General features: G+C 39.9%; 1 protein-coding gene across 7 annotated transcripts in view; it reads left to right on the top strand.

Annotated features, from left to right (window-relative positions):
- The window catches only part of veph1 (ventricular zone expressed PH domain-containing 1), a 106542-nt gene that overhangs the window by 53166 nt on the left and 34146 nt on the right, over positions 1-19230 (top strand). For all 7 annotated transcript variants that reach the window (XM_047391006.1, XM_047391000.1, XM_047391004.1 and 4 more), the window contains 5 exons: positions 3024-3187; positions 5145-5354; positions 12908-13128; positions 16308-16529; positions 16802-17166. In XM_047391006.1, coding sequence (XP_047246962.1) covers positions 3024-3187; positions 5145-5354; positions 12908-13128; positions 16308-16529; positions 16802-17166 — 1182 coding nt within the window. The remainder of the gene's footprint in view (positions 1-3023; positions 3188-5144; positions 5355-12907; positions 13129-16307; positions 16530-16801; positions 17167-19230) is intronic.

Raw genomic sequence — 19230 nt, 5'->3', positions numbered from 1 at the left:
GAAGTTTTTTTTGGACAAAAGTGGCTCTTGGTTGCACATCTTCTCACAAGGTGGTTGTCCAAAAGTCTTTGTCTCAATGTTTGTACTAATACACTTACACCAGCCTTCTGCCAATGCCAGCAAAGCTCTGTCGTTTTGTGAACTTGATTCTTCAGCTTACTCCTTTGGAGGACATAGTCCTGGCATTGCTAAACATCCTTGTAATTACTGAAGCCTGCAATGTTGTTACCAAATCTCTTACCTCAAGGTTTTTTGATTAGCTTCTTAACTAATGTGCAGTTGTTAGCAGCCATTTCCTGTCATGTGAAGCAGTTTTAATTGAAAGCTGTGATGGCTGTACAGTTTTCTTTAATGTAACCATTGCTAATGCAAGAAAACTGTGATTTCAAGAATATCTGCTGTTTTTCACAGCAATCACTTCATGAATAAAAATGATAGAAGTATTTCAGAGCTAATGTACTTATGACACAACCATAATGAAAGTAAGTTAGGTGATTGTTTTTGTCAGTGCATAAATTCAGTGATATGTGTTTTGTTTTGTACAAGTATCTATACCATATAGCTAATAATTCTGAATTGCACTTTAACATGACCTAAAATCTATTAGAACTGTGCAAGTAATAACAGTTGTGTTCAAGCTTATATTTATTAAGGAAATTCCTCAATGGCAATAAATATGGTGTGTTTCTAAAGTCACTGACCCATACTCGTCATCTTCCACTTTATACAGGACCATGTCGTGGGGGCAGCAGACTCAGTAGAGACACCAAGACTTCCTTCTCCCTAGACACCTCCTCCAGCTCCTTCCCAGGCTAGCTGAGAGACATAGTCACCTCCAGTGTGTCCCGGGCCGTCCCCTGGGACTCCTCCCGTTGGGACATGCCTGCCTGGAACACCTCCCGAGGGAGGCATCCAGTATAGATGCTCGAGCCACCTCAACTGGCTCCTCTCGATGTAGAGGAGCAGCTGCTCTGCTCCAAGCTCCTCGCCGAAGGCCGAGCTCCTCACCCTATCTCTAAGGGAGTGCCCGGCCACCCTACAGAGGAAAATCATTTCAGCTGCTTTTATCCGGGATCTCGTTCTTTCAGTCAAGACCCAAATTTCATGGCCATAGGTGAGGGTAGTAACGTAGACCGACCGGTAAATCGAGAGCTTTGCTTTTGGGCTCAGCTCTCTCTTCAACACAACAAACAGGCACACCGTCCCCATTACTGCGGCAGCCGCACCGAGCCGTCTATCAATCTCCCCCTCCATTCTCCCTCCACTCATGAACAAGACCCCAAGGTACTTGAACTCCTCCACTTGGGGCAGGAACTCCCCTCCAACTAGAAAAGGGCAAGCCACCCTTTTCCAGTCGAGAACCATGGCCTCAGACTTGGAGTAGCTGATCTTCATCCCAGCCACTTCCCACTGGGCTATATGTGTATATTTGTATATTGTAATTATGTATATTCTGTAATGCAAAAACAAAAACCAGAGAGCAAAGTGTACCGGAGTCAAATTCCTTGTTTGTATGTACGGACTTGGCAATAAAGCTGATTCTGATTCTGAACCGCCCCAGTGGATCCTGTAGGTCTTGGCTAGAGGGGCCCTGCAAGACCATGTCATCTGCAAAACGAAGAGATGAAATCCACTGGTCCCCAAACCAGACCCCCTCCGGCCCTTGGCTGCGTCCATAAAAGTTATGAACAGGACCGGTGACAAAGGGCAGCCCTGCTGGAGTCCAACATGCACCAGGAACAGGTCCGACTTAGTGCCGGCAAAGCGGACCAAACTCCTGCTCAGCTTGTACAGAGACCAGATGGCCCCTAATAAAGGGCCCCCAACTCTGTACTCCTGGAGCACCCCCACAGGGCACCACGAGGTACACAGTCAAATGCCTTCTTCAGGTCCACAAAACACATGTGGACCGGTTGGGCAAACTCCCATGAACCCTCGAGTACCCTGTGGAGGGTTTAGAGGGTTTAGATTAGGTCTCCTCTCCAATACCCTGGCATTGACCTTACCAGGGAGGCTGAGGAGTGTGATCCTTGAATAGTTGGAACACACCCTCCGTCACCCTTCTTATGAAGGGGGGATACAACCCTGGTCTGCCAGTCCAAAAGCACTGTCCCCAATGCAATGGTGAAGACACGTGTCAACCATGACCGTCCCACAACATCCAGAGACCTGAGGTACTCAGGGCAGATCTCATCCACCCCCGAAGCCCTCTCACCATGGAGCTTTTTAACCACCTCGGTGGCTTCAGCCTGGGTAATGAAAGAGTCCAACCCCGAGTCCCCAGCCTCTGCTTCCACCAGGGAATGCACGACGGCAGGTTTGAGGAGATCCTTGAAGTGCTCCTTCCGCTGCCCAATAATGTCCCCAGTCAAGGTCTGGAGCTCCCCAACCCCCACTGTAAACAGTGTTTGCGAAGCACTTCTTCCCCCTCCTGAGGTGCCGGGCGGTTTGCCCAAATCGCTTTGAGGCCAACCGGTAGTCCTCCATGGCCTCACCGAACTCCTCCCAGGCCCGAGTTATTTCCTCTGCCACAACCCACCCCGTTTGGCCTCACGGTACCTGTCAGCTGCCAAGAAGGCGAGGTACTCCGCACTACTGCTCGGCCTGTAGGCCGAAACAACAGTAAGAGACCTGTCCCCGACCCGAAAGCGCAGGGATGCGACCCTTTCATCCACCGGGGTAAACCCCAACACGAGACTGCTGAGTAGGGCTGCAACAAGCAAATGCACCCCAACCTGCTGCCTCTCCCCGTGGGCCACTCCAGAGTTGAAGAGAGTCCAACCTCTCTCGAGGGGTCATTCAGTCATCTAACTAAATATTTATGTTTTCAATTTTTATTGTTAGCACAAAAGGAGAAGCTAAAAAGTTTTCAAAATGCAACAGTTGTGTTTCTGCCAAAACTGTCGAATCAAGATGAAACAGATCTGAGTGAACACAATTTTTCTTTTGGAGCAATTACCATCTGTGTGCAGAGTATGCTTTTGCACTTTCCTTGTACTTTTTTGTGTCTTTATGTATTGCAGGTAACCACATGATGCTACGTGTGCTGCCATCAGTCTACCCCAAACAGCCAGACACCATCCACCATCACCTGGGCAGCCTCACAGCAATGATGCCCCAGCTGGAGACACCTGAGCAACAACACCTGATCAGACTTATTCAGATGGTTGCAGGGAAGCATCCACTTGTAAGTAATTGTTCTTATTTAGTCTTTTAAGCCAAGAATAATAACAGTAACTGTATTAAGCTTGTTGGAAGTTAGGTAGCAGCGATTTGGTAAATAATATTAAACTGTGGCCAAAGTTTTCACATGGATACAATTTTTGTTTGCAAACTGTGAATTTTATTTTTGAGATCACATTTTAATTTTTGGGAGTATTACTTTGCATGCACAGGTGAGAGTTTAATAGGTACAGCGACAATCCCTGATTGATATAAAGAAAGAAAATAGAGTGGTAGATCTCCTTGAAATCATTATCGTTTTGTGTTATTAATGGGTACCTGGGGTGCAACCAGCATTGCTTTGCATCAAAAGGTTTCCACATTGAGGAATTTCTGCTAAGATCATGATTAGATAATGTTAAAGATTCAGTAACGGTGAAAAGGGCTTTGCAGTGGAAAGACCCCCCCCCCCCCCCCTGGGGTGGGTATGAGTATATCTGTGGGAGTGAGTTGGTGACCTTTGGAGAATAGCCCTTTGACAAGTAGTGGTCTAGAAAACAACTGTGACCAAGAAAAACATCTAGGATAAGGACAGATGGAAATTGTATTGGGATTACAAGAACTGGACCACAAAAGATCAGTGTAAAGGTATTTTCTGTGTTAAATCTTTCGTCCAGTAGCCTGGGACATCTGGAAAATCATTTGACCATGAAAGGAGAGTTCTGTATCATGCAAACAGTCATGCATTCTGATCCACTCCCGGTGTGGTTGTTTCTCAACTAAGGGAGTGGACTGAACTCAATGATAATCTGCATTTCTTCTAGCATGATGGAGCACATCATGTTAGAAAATGTTACAAGGCAGAAAACATTAAGAAGTTAATTCAAGATAATACCATTGGCATTTTTGAACATGAAAACAACCCAGATCTTAACTCCACTGAGTTCTCAAACAGCATGTGAATATGCAGAGGTCAACATACATTATATTGCCAATAACATATTGAAGAGGAAGATTTCTCAAGAGTTTGGATGTTCACGCAAATATTGTTCAAATTGCATTTATTGTTTTGGTATCAACAGCACAGAATTCACTGTTAAGGTTTTATTTGGATGTACTTTTGTCTTATATTAAGTTATCTATATTTTTAAACAATTCCTCTTATCAGTCAGACTTAATCAGATTGTTGACCATTCAAGTCTTCTCTATGCTGCATTGTGAAAAATCCACTGGAAAACTAAGCGGAGCTGATAAAATTGAACACTGGATGAATACCTTTAATATTGCATTTGTTTTGGAGCAAAGCTATTGTAACTCAACACGAGGGGGGAATACCATATTCCAGCAAATGGAGCACACAGTGGTAAAACATGCACAGTTTTATTCAGAGGAGAAACAAAACTAGCCATCTGGAGTTATTCTTATCCTCTCCCTTGTTCCCCCCCACTGCTCACACACACACACACACACACTCATACATGCATGCTCATAAAATATCGCCAGTTTGATTTAAGTTGCGTTTTCCACAGCATTTGTGAAATGTTCTGTTTCATAATGTCACTTACTGGAAATGATGTCCTGGTAGAATGTTAAAAATCAAACGAATATGGGAAACTGTTCTAGCTTCTATGCACCTTCTTTAGAAGACACAAATGCTTGTTGGGATTAGTGTATTTCTTCATAAAACGTGACTCATTATGGAGCAGCAACAGAGCAGACAATCGTGAGCTTTCAGTCTAATGCATCCCAGTGTGATTTGTGCAGATAATGAGCAGGAATTGTTCATTCATTCAGTTTGCTCAGACAGTCCTATGGTCAATCTTTTGTGTATTACCCTCCACCCTTTATATCTTGGATCAAAGAGCCGGAGCTCAGTCTCTGTTTGGTTTGTTAGTGCATGGGTGCGGATGCTGAGTCACAGACTAATGAAACTGTTGTGTATATTTGTTGTATTTTTTGTTTTTTTCTGCTATTCCCTGCAGATGCTGAGTACTCATGTGCCCACACTGGTCAGTTACCTGAGTGAGCATGCTCTGACCGAGGCTTTGTTGGGTGCTCTAGTTGACGTTTCCCAGGCCAGCCCTTCGTCACTGGTCAGCTTTCTGCCAACACTCAAGATGGTGGGACAGCAGTCTACTGCTTTTCTTAGTCATGTGGCCAAAATTCATGGTGCTGTTGGCATCCTCAGTGAGGTAAAATACACAGAGACACATGCAAAATGTTATATTTATGAAGGACGTTTGGAAGGGAGACCATGTCCTAGGTTTAAGTTAATTTAGTTAAGAAAGTCTCATAGAAGTGAAGAAGAAACAGAAACCGTGTTGCCAGAAGCAAATTCCTGACAAAAGTGAGGGTTACCAAAACAAGTCCACTACAAATGTAAATTTTCGCCGCTGTTTCACAACACTGCGAAATGTTGATGCATCTTTCTAGGTTTTTTCAGTAAGATAGTGATGTTGCCCTTTGAACGCACATGCAGACACACTCTGGCACAGCTTTAGAGAAGTGTTAGTTTGTCTCTGACCTACACTGGCTGGCTAAAGTATTAATATTGCTTGAACATTTCCACATTTTGTGACACAAAATCCGTAGTGTATTTTATTGGGATTTATGTAACATACTATGCATGAATGCGGATAATTCTGAAGTGGAAAAAGCTTAATAAAAGTCAGAAAACTGAGGTGTGCATTTGTGTTTAGCCCACACTGACAACCCTAAATAAAACCCAGTGCAACCAGTTGCCATCACAGGTAGTTTTAAGAGTCCACCAACATACAATCTCACTATAAATTTAGCTCTTCTGTAAAGGCCTTAGAGGTTTGTTCGACAACATAAAATCTAGAAAAGCTGCAGAGATCCACAGCTCAGGTTACCAGAATCTATTTGCAGGTCAGCTATAAGTGATGCACTCCACAAATATGACCTTTATGATAAGAGTACTAAGACAAAAAGCCAGTGTTCAAAGATGTCCTGTTTGCAGTTTAGCACAATCAGTGTAAGGAATACACCATCCACGTGGGAAAAGGTGCTTTGGTCAGACGAGACCAAATTATAACTCTTTGGACTGTGTGGAAAATGCATTGTGTAGTGGAAAACTAACACTACACACCATCTACACCATTGGTGAAACATGGTGGTGACAGTGTCATGCTGTGGGGATTGTTTTCTTCAGCGGGGATGGGGACAGTGGTCAGAATTGATGAGAAGGATGGATGGAGCTAAATACAGGGCAATGCTGAAACAAAAGCTCTCAGAAAATCTAAAGGGCAGCCAGATCTGTCAGCTACTCTGCTGGAAACAAATAAGCATATTTGCACTATCACAATCTGGATTATGTGTTGGAATGGCAAGATCAAAGTGCAGACCTAAATCCAACCGAGAATGTGTAGCAGGACTTAAAAATGATGTTCACAGACACTCCCCATCCAATCCAAATAAGCTTGAGGGCTTTTACAAAGAAGAACGGGCAAACCTTACTGCCTCTGGATGTCAAAACTACTCCCAAAGACCAGTACCTGAAACTGTAGAGAATATCAATATAGAGAAGATGTTCTCCAAAGTGACTTTGGTGGCCATAATTCAATGACACTTTACCATGTATCATTTTCCTTCAATTTGACAATTATACTTGTGTTGTTCTATGACATAAAATCTTAATAAACTCTCACAAAGGCATGTTTCCTCATAAATATCTATTGGCTCCTGGTTTCCAGACACCATTTTTAAACACCCACCACAGACACTCTTAGACAGGGTTTGTTAACTTAATAAGTGGAGCAGAATGTTATACACAATCACATGACTTCTTCTATGTTGTTCTGCAAAGAAAGAAACCCACTGTTACACATTGCACAGGGCAGATCCGGAGATTTAACACCTGCCTTTGTGTTCAGTGGAACCTTTCTAAACAAACACATGCTCACACCTTTGACAGATTAGACGTTTTCTCAGGCATACATGAAGAGTTTCATCTATAAAACAGGGATCATTGATAGAACAACATTCTAAACAGACATGCCTGAAATTAGCTACAGTGCTGTAAACAAGTGTTTACCCCCTCGCAGATTTGTTTTGTTTGTTTTCTCTTAAAAAATAACATTCTCTGGTGTAAAAGCTAAAAATGTCCACAGGAAAAAAATGAAATTCAGCACTGAGGGTTCACACTTTCTCTCCAATTTCAGGTCTATTTAAGACAGTTAAATGCAATTTGGGGACATTAGCAACAGAGTGAAATATATTAGTCTCCAGATTAGATGTTTCCTACCCACATACACATTATTGTGTTTATCTGCAGACACTGTAAACAAAAGGACAGACACACTCTGAAACTGTGGAACATTGCAGAGCAACGTTTTCTCTAAAATCTGCTTCCTTGCTCAATCTTCTTGTCATGCAGCCTGCTAACCCAACTTCTTCACAGCTCAGAATGCACAACACGCCTACGCACCCACACACACACACACAGGTTTCTCAGTCCACGGTATCCTGTCTTTCTTCACCTTGGAACCATTTGGAAAATAACCCTTGTTCTCTGGAAAATGCTCCTGCAGAGGCCTCTTGGTGATGGCAGTGGGGAATGCCTCATGGGCTTGGGCTGTGCCCTCCACGCATGGACACGTTCATTTAAACACGCACTCACATCCTCACACTGGGATGCATTTACACTGGATTGCACAACACTTTCCCTTCTTCCTCAACCTCCTGAAGGGAGCTAAAGATAAATTGTGTGTGTGGACCTATTGCTTGTTAGATCAGAATATATCACTAGTGAAAGAAACACTATACTCTTTACACAAAGTCCAGTCCAACAGTTTAGAATAAATATGCCATCTGATAATAATAATAATAGTGATAATTCTTCTATGCTGTTAAACCACTTTAAGAGCATTGTTGGTGAAGCACTGTAGTCATTTTAAAGTGTTTGGTGACGTATTGTGTTGTTCAGTATTTGCTATTAGCAAGTTTTCAGTAATCCACAAAATGTATTTTTAATCATTTAAATGCATTTTCATTTCAATTAAAATCATTTCTGCTTATTTGAAATTTTGTGGATTCTTCTGGATCATTCTATTTTCCATATTTTAGTTTTTACCTGCACGTTATTGGCATTTAACAATACACCAATGTAAAGTTGTGGGTGATCATGATTGGTTTGGGATGGTTTACAAATTATATTCAAATAAAAGTCTGTGTGGTTTCCAGTTGCATTCAGTCAAATTAGGGTGAGATATTCCTAAGATAAAAAAATGGTTTGGTCCAACACAAAATATTTATCTTTTATTAACCAAACTTTTTACTTTCATTTAATTTAAAGGGAAAGATCCAATGACATTTACGCAAAAGCAGATCTGGGTTCACATATCCCTTAAACCTGCCAACAGCAAGTTTTTTTTTTATTGAAACAGTGGTCCATATCATGTTCTTGTTACTGAGAAGCGACTAAACACATTTTCTACATCAAGAAAGTAGGAAATATTCGACACAGAAAACTTAAAGTCTTTATATGTCTTCTGTTAAGACAATTAGTTTAATGTTTAATTTATTTTTGAGAAGGTAAAAATAGATACTTTAACAAAATATATATTTTTTTACATGTTTAATATTAAGAAAATGCAAACTTTCGCATGTTGCAAAAAGTTTGTCAAACACACAGAAATTTTTGTCCATTTTTACTTTTTTTTAAATAAATAGCTAAATAGGGCTGCACGGTGGTGCAGTTGGTAGCACTGTTGCCTTGCAGCAAGAAGGTCCTGGGTTCAATTCCCAACCAGGGGTCTTTCTGCATGGAGTTTGCATGTTCTCCCTGTGCATGCGTGGGTTCTCACCGGGTACTCCGGCTTCCTCCCACAGTCCAAAGACATGCCTGTTAGGTTAATTGGTCACTCTAAATTGCCCTTAGGTGTATGAATGAATGAGTGTGCATGGTTGTTTGTGTGTTGCCCTGCGATGGACTGGCGACCTGTCCAGGGTGTACCCCGCCTCTCGCCCAAAGACTGCTGGAGATAGGCACCAGCTCCCCTGTGACCCACTATGGAATAAGTGGTAGAAAATGACTGACTGACTGACTGAAATTTTAAAAGTTCTAACGTAGGTGAGATTAGGTAAAAACCTAAAAAAGAACGTAACAGAAACTGCTTGACTTACAAAAATATAGAGTTTCTCCCTCTTCTCAGTTTATTCCCTTTTAAAGAAGCGATTGTTTGGTTCACAGCAGAACAATATATCTGAAAAAGACAAAACAAAATTAGAGACAATAGGCACAACCAACGAATAAAGTAAATAAAGAGAGAAATGTATCATCAGGGTGTATTTACAATGAATGCATTACAATACATCTAATGTAATGAAGATCTCCATTAAACATTATGTCCCAGCTCAGGAGCTATCTTGAGGGACGAGAGGCTTTGTAAATAACCTTTTCTAGCATTTGTGGTTGTTTTGCTCCAAAAATTCCATCACTGATTAGCGACTTAGCCTTAAGCTAAAATTCTTAGATCACATAGTAATATTAAGGATTTTCTCTTTACATTTTTTCCCTAGAGCCAGCAGTTGATATTAAAAATGTGGCCCTAATTGTACAGCCATAATTCTTGTAGTACACAGAATCCCTGAATTAATAATAGTTTACATTGATTAGTGATTTATTGCATAATAGTTTAGAAAATAGTAAATTGATTATACTGTTTAGGACTGAATCCTGGTCGAGTGCTTCTAAATAATTATAGAGAATATTATTTGTTATTTGATGATGGAAGGAAGCTTATAACCTTACAGACGTTCTTTTTATGTTTTTGTGAAATATCTCTTGTCAAAAGTGAACCAAGAAATTTCTGTTTGTTGTAATATGTATAAGTTTTGCTGTTCAAAAGAAAATTAAACTTTGTAGTCCTTTTAATCTTTTTACCTGCAGCCTGAGCTGCAGGCCAGCTTCTGATTCATTTATGAGCTAAACTCCTACAAATCTTAATGGGATATTACCAAAGTCTAAGGTCAAATTCTACATTTTACATATTACATATTCTACTCTTTTTAGGATCAGTGAATAAATGTATGACTCTATAGAGAATGCTTGTGAAACGTGCCAGATGTAGCTGTGTCGTTCTCGACTCATTGCACTGTGTGTTTTAAAAGATGCAAGCAGATTTTTGGCTCTGCATTTCCGTCTGGCCTTTCATAACACAAAAAGAGAGCTGTTTGGAGGTTTCATTGTAGTAAGAAAGAATATCCAGTCTTTGTTTTTATCCCCACATGCAGGTGTTTGGCTTTGGCTCTGACCTGAATCACAGCCAGAGAGAGCTGTTACTGGAACATCTAGTTTTTTACATCTGTTTTAATTACTGTGATTTCAGTGTTGACTAGTTTATTGGTTGGAAGAAAATAAAATCTTTGCCATTTAAATATGAAATATGGACATGTTACAGAGGCTTGAGCCGACAGGTCTGAACCATCCCCTGAAATGACAAAGCCTGAGCTGCTTTGCGTCAGCGCTGGAGAGGTTGAACAGGAGTTAAACAAAAGCAGACTAGAGATGATGAAATGTAAATGTTATTACAAAAGCCCATGGGAAGGAAACCACATTTAGGACAATGAAGGAGTTTATACTTTCTAAGTTTGCTGAGAGCCAGCTGCATGTGTTTGTGTTTATTATTGTTTGTCATAATTTAGGAACAACAGAGCCTAAACTTACACTGACTAACGTCACCTTCAACCTGGCTGAAGTGTAAAACTAATCACATATTAGATCACCTTTTTAACTAAACCTACATTAACACAACACAGATTTTATTTTGGAGACATCTAAATCAGCAACATTAAAAAATAACCATAAAACTGGATGTATTCGTACAATAAAATACCTTATTGGTAATTATGTTTGGTTCTTCTTTTTTTCTTGATCAAATCTGTATATAGCACATCCCAACCATCACACTTTTATTGCTGCATCTTTGGTTAAGATGTGTAAAAAGCCCTAAAAAAACCCAACCCAAAACATCTTCATTGCAGCAGCATAATCTCATGCTGACAATTTAACAATGGGATAATAACAACACAAACATCAGATACCCTTACAAATTACTTTAATAAATTTGTATGTGCCATTTTTAATCTTTTGTAAGATTTATAACATAAATATGCTTCTACAGTTATTTACAGTAGGTTTTATAAATAACTGTGATTTAAAAGAGGACCTCAAACCCCCACACTTGATTTGTGACCCACAGTGGGGTAACATCACCATCTTTGGGTGACGTTACCCTGCTATCAGTGCTCTAGATCACCCGGTGTCCTTGGTCCTCTATTATAGACAACTATCTTCAGCTTATTGCACTGGTTGTTTTGTAGTATTTAGGTCTGGGGACTGAAATCAGCCACGATTAAAGTTGATTTTACTGATTTCCTGATTTCAGTGACAACCGCTTTTCTATTAAAAGCTTTTTGGCAGAGGTCAGCAGATTACTGGTTAAAAAGAGTTCACATTGCCAACAGGTTTCCATGGTCTTTGGAAGAGAAAAGGCAAAGATCCTTCACGATTCTCTACAGTGGGCAGAAGGTGCTCTTCCACATAATCATCTTTGTTTTTTTTTATTTCTTTGAAGATCAACACACGTTTGCCTTAGCTAAATAGTATGTTCTCCAGTCTTTCCCATTTTAAACAGTGGCAAACAAAAATTGGCCCCTGTGCCACGTCATGCTTATTCCCCAGGAAAACAGGGAGCCATAGCTTGATGATTGAAGGTTCTCCGACACTGTTTTAAATTAGAAAACTGGGAACAAAAATGTAGGAAAATGCTTAATATAGGTTATTTTGTAAGGAATATATTTTATAATAGCACTTTTAATTGTGTTAGAAATAATTATTTCATATGGGGATTATCCCCCGTAATTGTACCCAAATTAAAGGTTGTGTTTTTATTATGAGTCTATTAGATTAAAACATAAATTCATCTTAACGTTTTTTTTTATAGAGCTATACCACAGTGCCAATAAGTGTGGAAGGCATTGTATTATGTTTGTTATCAACTAAACTGCATCAGCACAGCTTAACAGGATATTACAACAATCCTTTACAGAAACGACATTAGACATAACTAAACAAAGGGTAGAGTCATTAAAGTGTCATTTTCATGCAAATAAGCAGGTAGTTTGAAGCTGTTGTCATTTCTTATTTAATCCAGGAGGAGAAACTGATGCAACTTAACTTTTGATAAGATCACTGACATTCTTACAAGACTTGCACTTTGTTACTGTCCATCTTTTAATGAACAGTATGCCTGTAAAATTGTATTCATTGTTACCTTGTTTTCTGTAAAGATAAATCTATATTATTCAAAGTAGGGTTAATTTTCTGTCTCTCTAAAGAATTACCAACTATCAATAATAAACTATGAAACTGAATTAAATTAAAATCATTGAGGAGGTGGAGGAAGAGCAAATGATGAAGCAATACATTTTGTTGCAAGTGAAATTAGAATTTAATAGAATTAACTTTTATTGTTCATCAATGAAGAAATTCATGTATTACTTAATATGAAGTCGTAAGATAGACTTAGGAAGCTCTTTCAGTGCTCAAATGTCTTGTTTTTATGTCAGTCAATAGTGTTATACATGTACAGTAAACCCTTATGGTGTACTTTTACTTAAAAAAACTAACTTGGTAATGTACCCACATTAACAATTCAGAGCTAATATGTGCAGTTAGAGTAACCCTGAGAATTTAAATGGTTTCCTTATTTCCGTCCTCCAGACCCATGCCCACAACTCATTGGTCTACCTGGTGTCCCTACTTGGCAGTATGGAGCACAGCTTTCACCACACCTTGCTGCAGGAGATCAGAGCTCTGACTGACAGACACCCGTCGTTACTGGGCGGCTGTGGGAAAGACATCTACAGGATGAGCAACTCATTCACTGCCATAGCCAGAGTGCTGGAAAGACGACTGGAGGACAAAACCACCCTTCACTACAGGTTGAAAATGATTTGAAAACAGGCAGTAACAGTACTCTAAATATTCTTGTCTTAAATTGCAGTTTGCATGTGCTGATCAAAGCCTTTATGTAACTGTAGGGTAGAGATTCCTTAGCATATTCAGTCTTATTTAAGAAATAAGGTGCAGCTGAAGAACTTAGAAATGTTAAACTTTTTATTAGTCTTAATATGTGCGACATAGGAATCAGATAACCCTTTGTTAGATCTGTTTTCTTTATGGGCTATTGTTGTCAACGTCTTATTTTAACACTTTTTAAAAGGCTGAAGTATTCATTTCAATCTAATTCAGTTGTTTTTTTTTTCTACTGCTCCGATTCCCAACAAATGTCTCAAGGCACTTTACAATAAAAACAGATCCAGTTTACAGAAATGTGTTGTCAATTTAATCCAATATTTGAGCCAGTTAAATTACATACATTTGAATGTGATCTTAGGAAAAAAACATTGCATTGAAGTTTAATTTATTCTCTTAATTGGTAAAAAAAAAAGTAATCTATTTAAGAAAACCTAGCTGATTGCATCGAGTCACTGACTTTGCAGCAATCCATCTTCCTAGATGAGCATGTAGTTGCATTATCTATAGATAGAGAACATTAAGTTTTTGGCAGCAATAGCTAAGCCAATGCTTCCCTCCAAGCAGGTGTCACAGCTAACAGAAATGCTAGACTAGATGTAGCTTCTATGTAAAGAAAAAAAACAAAGACGACATAAAAGTAATGGCAACAATAACTGCAGTAATGGATAAGTGGAGAGTAGTAGGAGAAAGTAGCAGAGTGAGCAAAAGTGGTCAGTATGTCCCCGAGAACCTTGAGCCTTCCTTATGTATATGTGGTGATTATTATTATGAATATATTATTTAATATTTACTATTAATATTTAAAAAAAAAATTTAATAATAATTTGGTCTGTTAAGTGTTGTCCGGTGAATACTACTCCAATAAGGCGGTGGTGTTAGGCCAATAATGAAAGGGAAGAGCCAACCTCTGACATTATTGAACAGCAAAACTCTGCACACACAGGGAATAAATTCATGCAATCTCTTAAAATACAACAATTTATTAACAAAAATAATTCAACTCAAAGTAAAAAATATTCCAAACATATTTCAACCAACAATACTAGAACAGTCCAACTAAACTACCAAGCAGAATGAAAGAATAAAAAGACTAGCTTTGTACCATATAAATATGAAGTGAATCAAAGATGGTTAAAAACCATGACCAATAAAGTGATGCAACGTTACCATTCAATGTTATTTATGCTTGAGAACCAGGGATTATCTTGAAGAATCTGGAAATGAGGTTAAGTTACTCTTGGGACTAACAATAATTGGTAAACCTTCAAACAACCATTCACAATGCAAGATTAGATAAAACATTATTTTAATAAAATAATATTTTATAGAATGATTTGCTGAATAAAACCAACTTTCTGGATGACTAATTCTTCATGGTGTTTAATTAGCAGTCGTATTTATTAAAATAATATTTAAGGAAATATTATTTTGAATAAGAACCAAACCGTTCTGGGTAAATGAGTCTTAATAGACTCCTAAGTCACGTGTTACCTTAGCCGATAGCAGTTGAAGCTAAGAAAAGAAGCTTATAGCTTGTTATCATCTTTTTAAAATGTTAAAAGTACCTTTAAAATACCATCAATAAAAGGATCAAAATGTATAAGCGTTGGCGGCGCGTTATGGCCGATCTGTGTTTAAAATCCAGCTTTTAAACTAAGTTTATCTTAATTTTAACTTTAACACAGAGCAGCTAGTCTGCTAGCACTTAGATGAGTTTTCTCAACACAAACAAAAACAAATGTCATTAAATGAACATTATTTAGATTATTTTACTCTTAACTAATCTTCTCTGCCCAAACACTACCTCTTACGGTAACAGTGCTGAGGAAAAGGTTTCCGGGCGGCAAGATGAGGGAGGTACGGTCAGCCACATGTGGACTGAAAGGGACTAGTGTTGCAGCTAATCTCAGTAGCTGTAAGGGGTCGGCTTTTAGCTGGAGCGGCCGAACCATACGACAAAGGCATGTTCGGCTCCTTGAGTGACCGCTCAAGGAGCCTTCTTTTTCAGGCCGTGTGGGAAATCCGCTTCGATTAGGGCTGCTACTGAAGGCCTCAGAAGAAAAGTCAAACCACGCTTGTCTAATTACTACACTCTTTTTCTGAATGAATGCCAAATACTCGAACAGCAAATCATTACTTTACTTTGCTACCTACAAGCGCCGTGATCGTAGTAACTTTTGGATCAAAGTTGAAGAGTTATGTCTGCTTGCCAGCAAGGAGACATTCGCGCGTCTTGCCTCTCCTATCCGGTTCCTGTCTGAAATCCGCATGGAAAAAGGCCGCCGTGTTGGAGCACTGCGTTGTTGTTCAGCTCTGACTCCTCCTCTTCCTGGGCTAAGCTGGAAGTAGATTATTACGATTCAATTTGAAAGTTCCAGAAAAGTTCTTACTGGCCTTTAATGTTGTAACCCATTGTCAGGGTCCCAACATATATCACTGATTACCAATGACTTCGGAAATTGTAAGTAAATCAAAAGTAAACACTTCATACTAATGTGTTACCCAGTGCACAATAGACAACATATCCTGAAAATGGGACATATTTACTTATATTTTCTAATCTGCAGTCTCTTGCAGTTTAACTGTATAATGATGAAGAATAACATTACAGTCACTGTTTTCTGTAGTTGTTTTCTCAATGTGTGTGGTTTTACGCGATGATATACACTTATGCTATGTTTGCTGTAAACAGAGGACAATGTGTGCATGCAAAACAGTGAAAAGTCAGGTTTGGAAAATTTCTAATGTTGATACATTAACATGGATTTGTTTGGCTGCAGTGTGCAAATCACTCAAACAGTTTTTCTCTAAATAAGAAGCAGAACTAAATGTAGACTGGCTTATAAGTAAAAAAAACTTACAGAAGGTACAGAAAAAGACAGTAATTGTGTATTTGAATGTTCTGTTCCAGTAAAAGCGAGGAATGTCATGTCAAATAAAAGGGTGAGAGGAACAGTGCCAAACAGTATGACAATGCAATAAATTACGCAAATGAAGCCAAGAAAAGGACAGAAGCTGGAATTTAGGCCACATCCCCTCCACATGCAATCTAATTTTGTGTAAATTTGTGTTATTGTTAAAGGGCTAATGAGGCATGTCCATCTGCACATGGATCACTTTCTGCTGGTAGAGGAGGAGGGACGCCAGAGCAGTGGCTGCAGGTAAAAGTTCAGAGTTTTGATGAGAGAGCACGAGATGCAGGAACGGCAGAGGAGGTGGAAGGAGAGGACTCCCCTGCTCCACAGCGACGCCACAGCCTGAGTCAAGGTGTCAGGGAGGAGAGATGGGAGATGAGATTCAACAGGTTAGTTTGGATGCAACAATCCCATGACATTCATTCGATTTGATTGGTGAATTGTGCATTGTTCTAAAATGTCTTGTAAACTGCTGATTAACAATAGTGAAATATAAATATTTTTTATGGGGGAATTAGCTGCATTAACTAAAACATTGCACAGAAAACAGAACTAACAGCTCTTTACAGCATATACTGCATATAGCTGATAAAATCATGTTTACCCAGAATTTTCCAGAAACATTTATATGAAAGATAGTATTTTTCATGGTCGTCAACAGGTCAAAGAGCCTGGCTCTTCATACCATGCGTTCACGCTCCATCAACTCAGATGCAGGAGAGAACAGTGAAGAGGTGGAGCCTAACACAGACAGCTGCTTTTCCAATACTCTGTCTAATCAGCACTCAGACTGCCATGAAGTATCACAGGCAGAGAAGAAACTGACAGGTGACAACCCTCTGTCGATCACGGGGGAGAAAAAAGAGCTGGAAAAGGCTCAAAGTAAAGAGGTGAGCGAAGAGGAAGTAGAACAGGAGGAAGCTGACATACTTTTCATCCACTTGAGAGACAATATGGAGAAGATCAGAGTGTTCTGCAAAGACATGGTGAAACGGGTCCCGGTCCCTGAGCAGTGTTTGATTGAAGGTAAATTGAACAATTCTTATGGAGTTTTCTGAAACCAGACCTAGAGGTGCAGCACTCTGCGAAAGTTTTAATACAGTTTGAACTTTTCCACATTGTTGTCACATACCAACAACATCATGTATTTCACTGAGAGTTTATCTTGAAGACCAAGATAAAGTAATGCATAATTGTGAAGTGGAATGAAATTGAAACATGGTTTCCCATTTTCAAATTTTCTTTACAAATAAAAATGCCATAGGTGTTGCATATATTTACATTTAGTCCTCTTGAGTTGATATCTTGTTGAACTACATTCATTACAATTATTCTGCAAGTCTGTAGGAGTGTGTCTACCAGCTCTAGAGACATACAGGGGTTGGACAATGAAATATGGGTGTGTTATATAGGGACAAACAACAGTACTTGTGAATGGGTACGCTGGTAGTACCGCGTTTACCCCTGCAGTCCACTGTTGGTAAGAAGGCTGTCCCAAAGCCTCATAGGTGAGCACCTCCCTAGCCTTGGTGGTCCTCTGAGATCTCCGGAGGGCACTCTCTAGATGTTCACCCTCATGTGAAGCTTGAATCCCAAGTGATCTTTCCTGCACCTGTTCCTCTTCCACTTGATGTTCATCTTCTAGGTCGACACTGTTGCTAATGTAGTCCGTGACTGGATGTGCATTTTCCTCCTGGGCTGGGGTCTGGGTGCCTTGCAGGGAAAGTTGATGGAACTCACTGGCCGTAGTACTCAGTCTCCTGTCCGTAGAATGACTCCCCTCTTGCTGTTGTGGATTAGTGGTTTGAGTTCTCACTAACTTGTAGTATGGAATGGGTGTGTACACGCAGTCTTCCTCATCTGACTCAGAAATGTGCTCACTCTGCTTTTCCATCTTTGTCTGTTGTTTTTCTGGCCATCTTCTGTGATTTTGATCCGGAATGTTCTCCTCAAGGGGTAGTTCATTAACTGGTAGCAACAAGTTCCTGTGGAGGACACGAAGTGCCTTGGAGCCTTTCTCAGGCTGCACCTTATAAACTGGTCCCTCATCCACTCTGTCCACAACACGATGTACAACTTGTTCCCAATACGATCGCAGCTTGCCGGGTCCACCTCACTCTGACAGGTTCCTGACTAACACCCTGTCACCTGGCTGCAGAACTGCACCCCTGACAGCTTTGTCATATCGTCTTTTACCTTTGGCAGAATAATTTTCACTGTTTCTTTCCACAATTTTGTATGCAGCTCGCATTCTCTCAGCCCACTTTTGTGCATAGGTCTGCCGGTCAGTAGTCTCTGAAACTGAGTTTTTGGTTGGGAACAGCAGATCAACAGGTAAGCGCGGAGGATGACCAAATACAAGGAAAAATGGTGAGAAACCAGTGCATGTACCACATGGTTGAGACTGTCTTTCCACTGAGTCTTCTTTTCCTCTTCTAAGGTGCACAGCATTTGTAGTAATGTGCGATTTAGTCTCTCTACCGGGTTACCTTGAGGATGGTAAGGTGTTGCGAGTGTTCAATACCAGCCAACTGCTCGAGCCTACTGAACAAACTGTTCTCAAATTCCTTCCCCTGGTCATGGTGAATCTTCTCCGGATAACCAAAGCGAGGAATTAAGTCGTGAAAAATCTTGTCAGCTGTTGTTTTTGCTGATTTATTCTGTGTCGGGTAAGCTTGGGGAAATGTAGTAAAATGGTCTACCAGCACAAGTATGTACTCGTACCCTTGACTTTGCTCCAAGTAGAGATAGTCGACTGACACTAGTTCAAAGGGACTGCTGGTGGAAATGTGTCCCATGGGAGCTCTTTGGGGCAGATTGGGACATTTCTGTTTGATACAGGAACATCTCTTGTTAACATAGTCCTCAATTTCTTGCTGCATGTTTGGCCAATAAAACCTTTCTCTAGCTAGATGGGTTATTTTCTCTGCTCCAATATGTGCCAGATCATTGTGGAGTGACTTAAGGACAAACAATTTCAACTGATCTGGGATGACAAGCTGCTTGTGACTTTCTGTCCTCCTGTACAAGATTCCGTTTTCTACTTCCAACTTTGTCCATTCATACAGTAGTCTTTTTGTTTGTTTTGTC

The sequence above is a fragment of the Girardinichthys multiradiatus genome, chromosome 18 (genome assembly GCF_021462225.1).
Source record: "Girardinichthys multiradiatus isolate DD_20200921_A chromosome 18, DD_fGirMul_XY1, whole genome shotgun sequence".
Taxonomy (NCBI): domain Eukaryota; kingdom Metazoa; phylum Chordata; class Actinopteri; order Cyprinodontiformes; family Goodeidae; genus Girardinichthys; species Girardinichthys multiradiatus.
The sequence above is the reverse complement of the archived record's forward strand: the minus strand, read 5'-3'. Positions and strand labels throughout refer to the sequence as shown.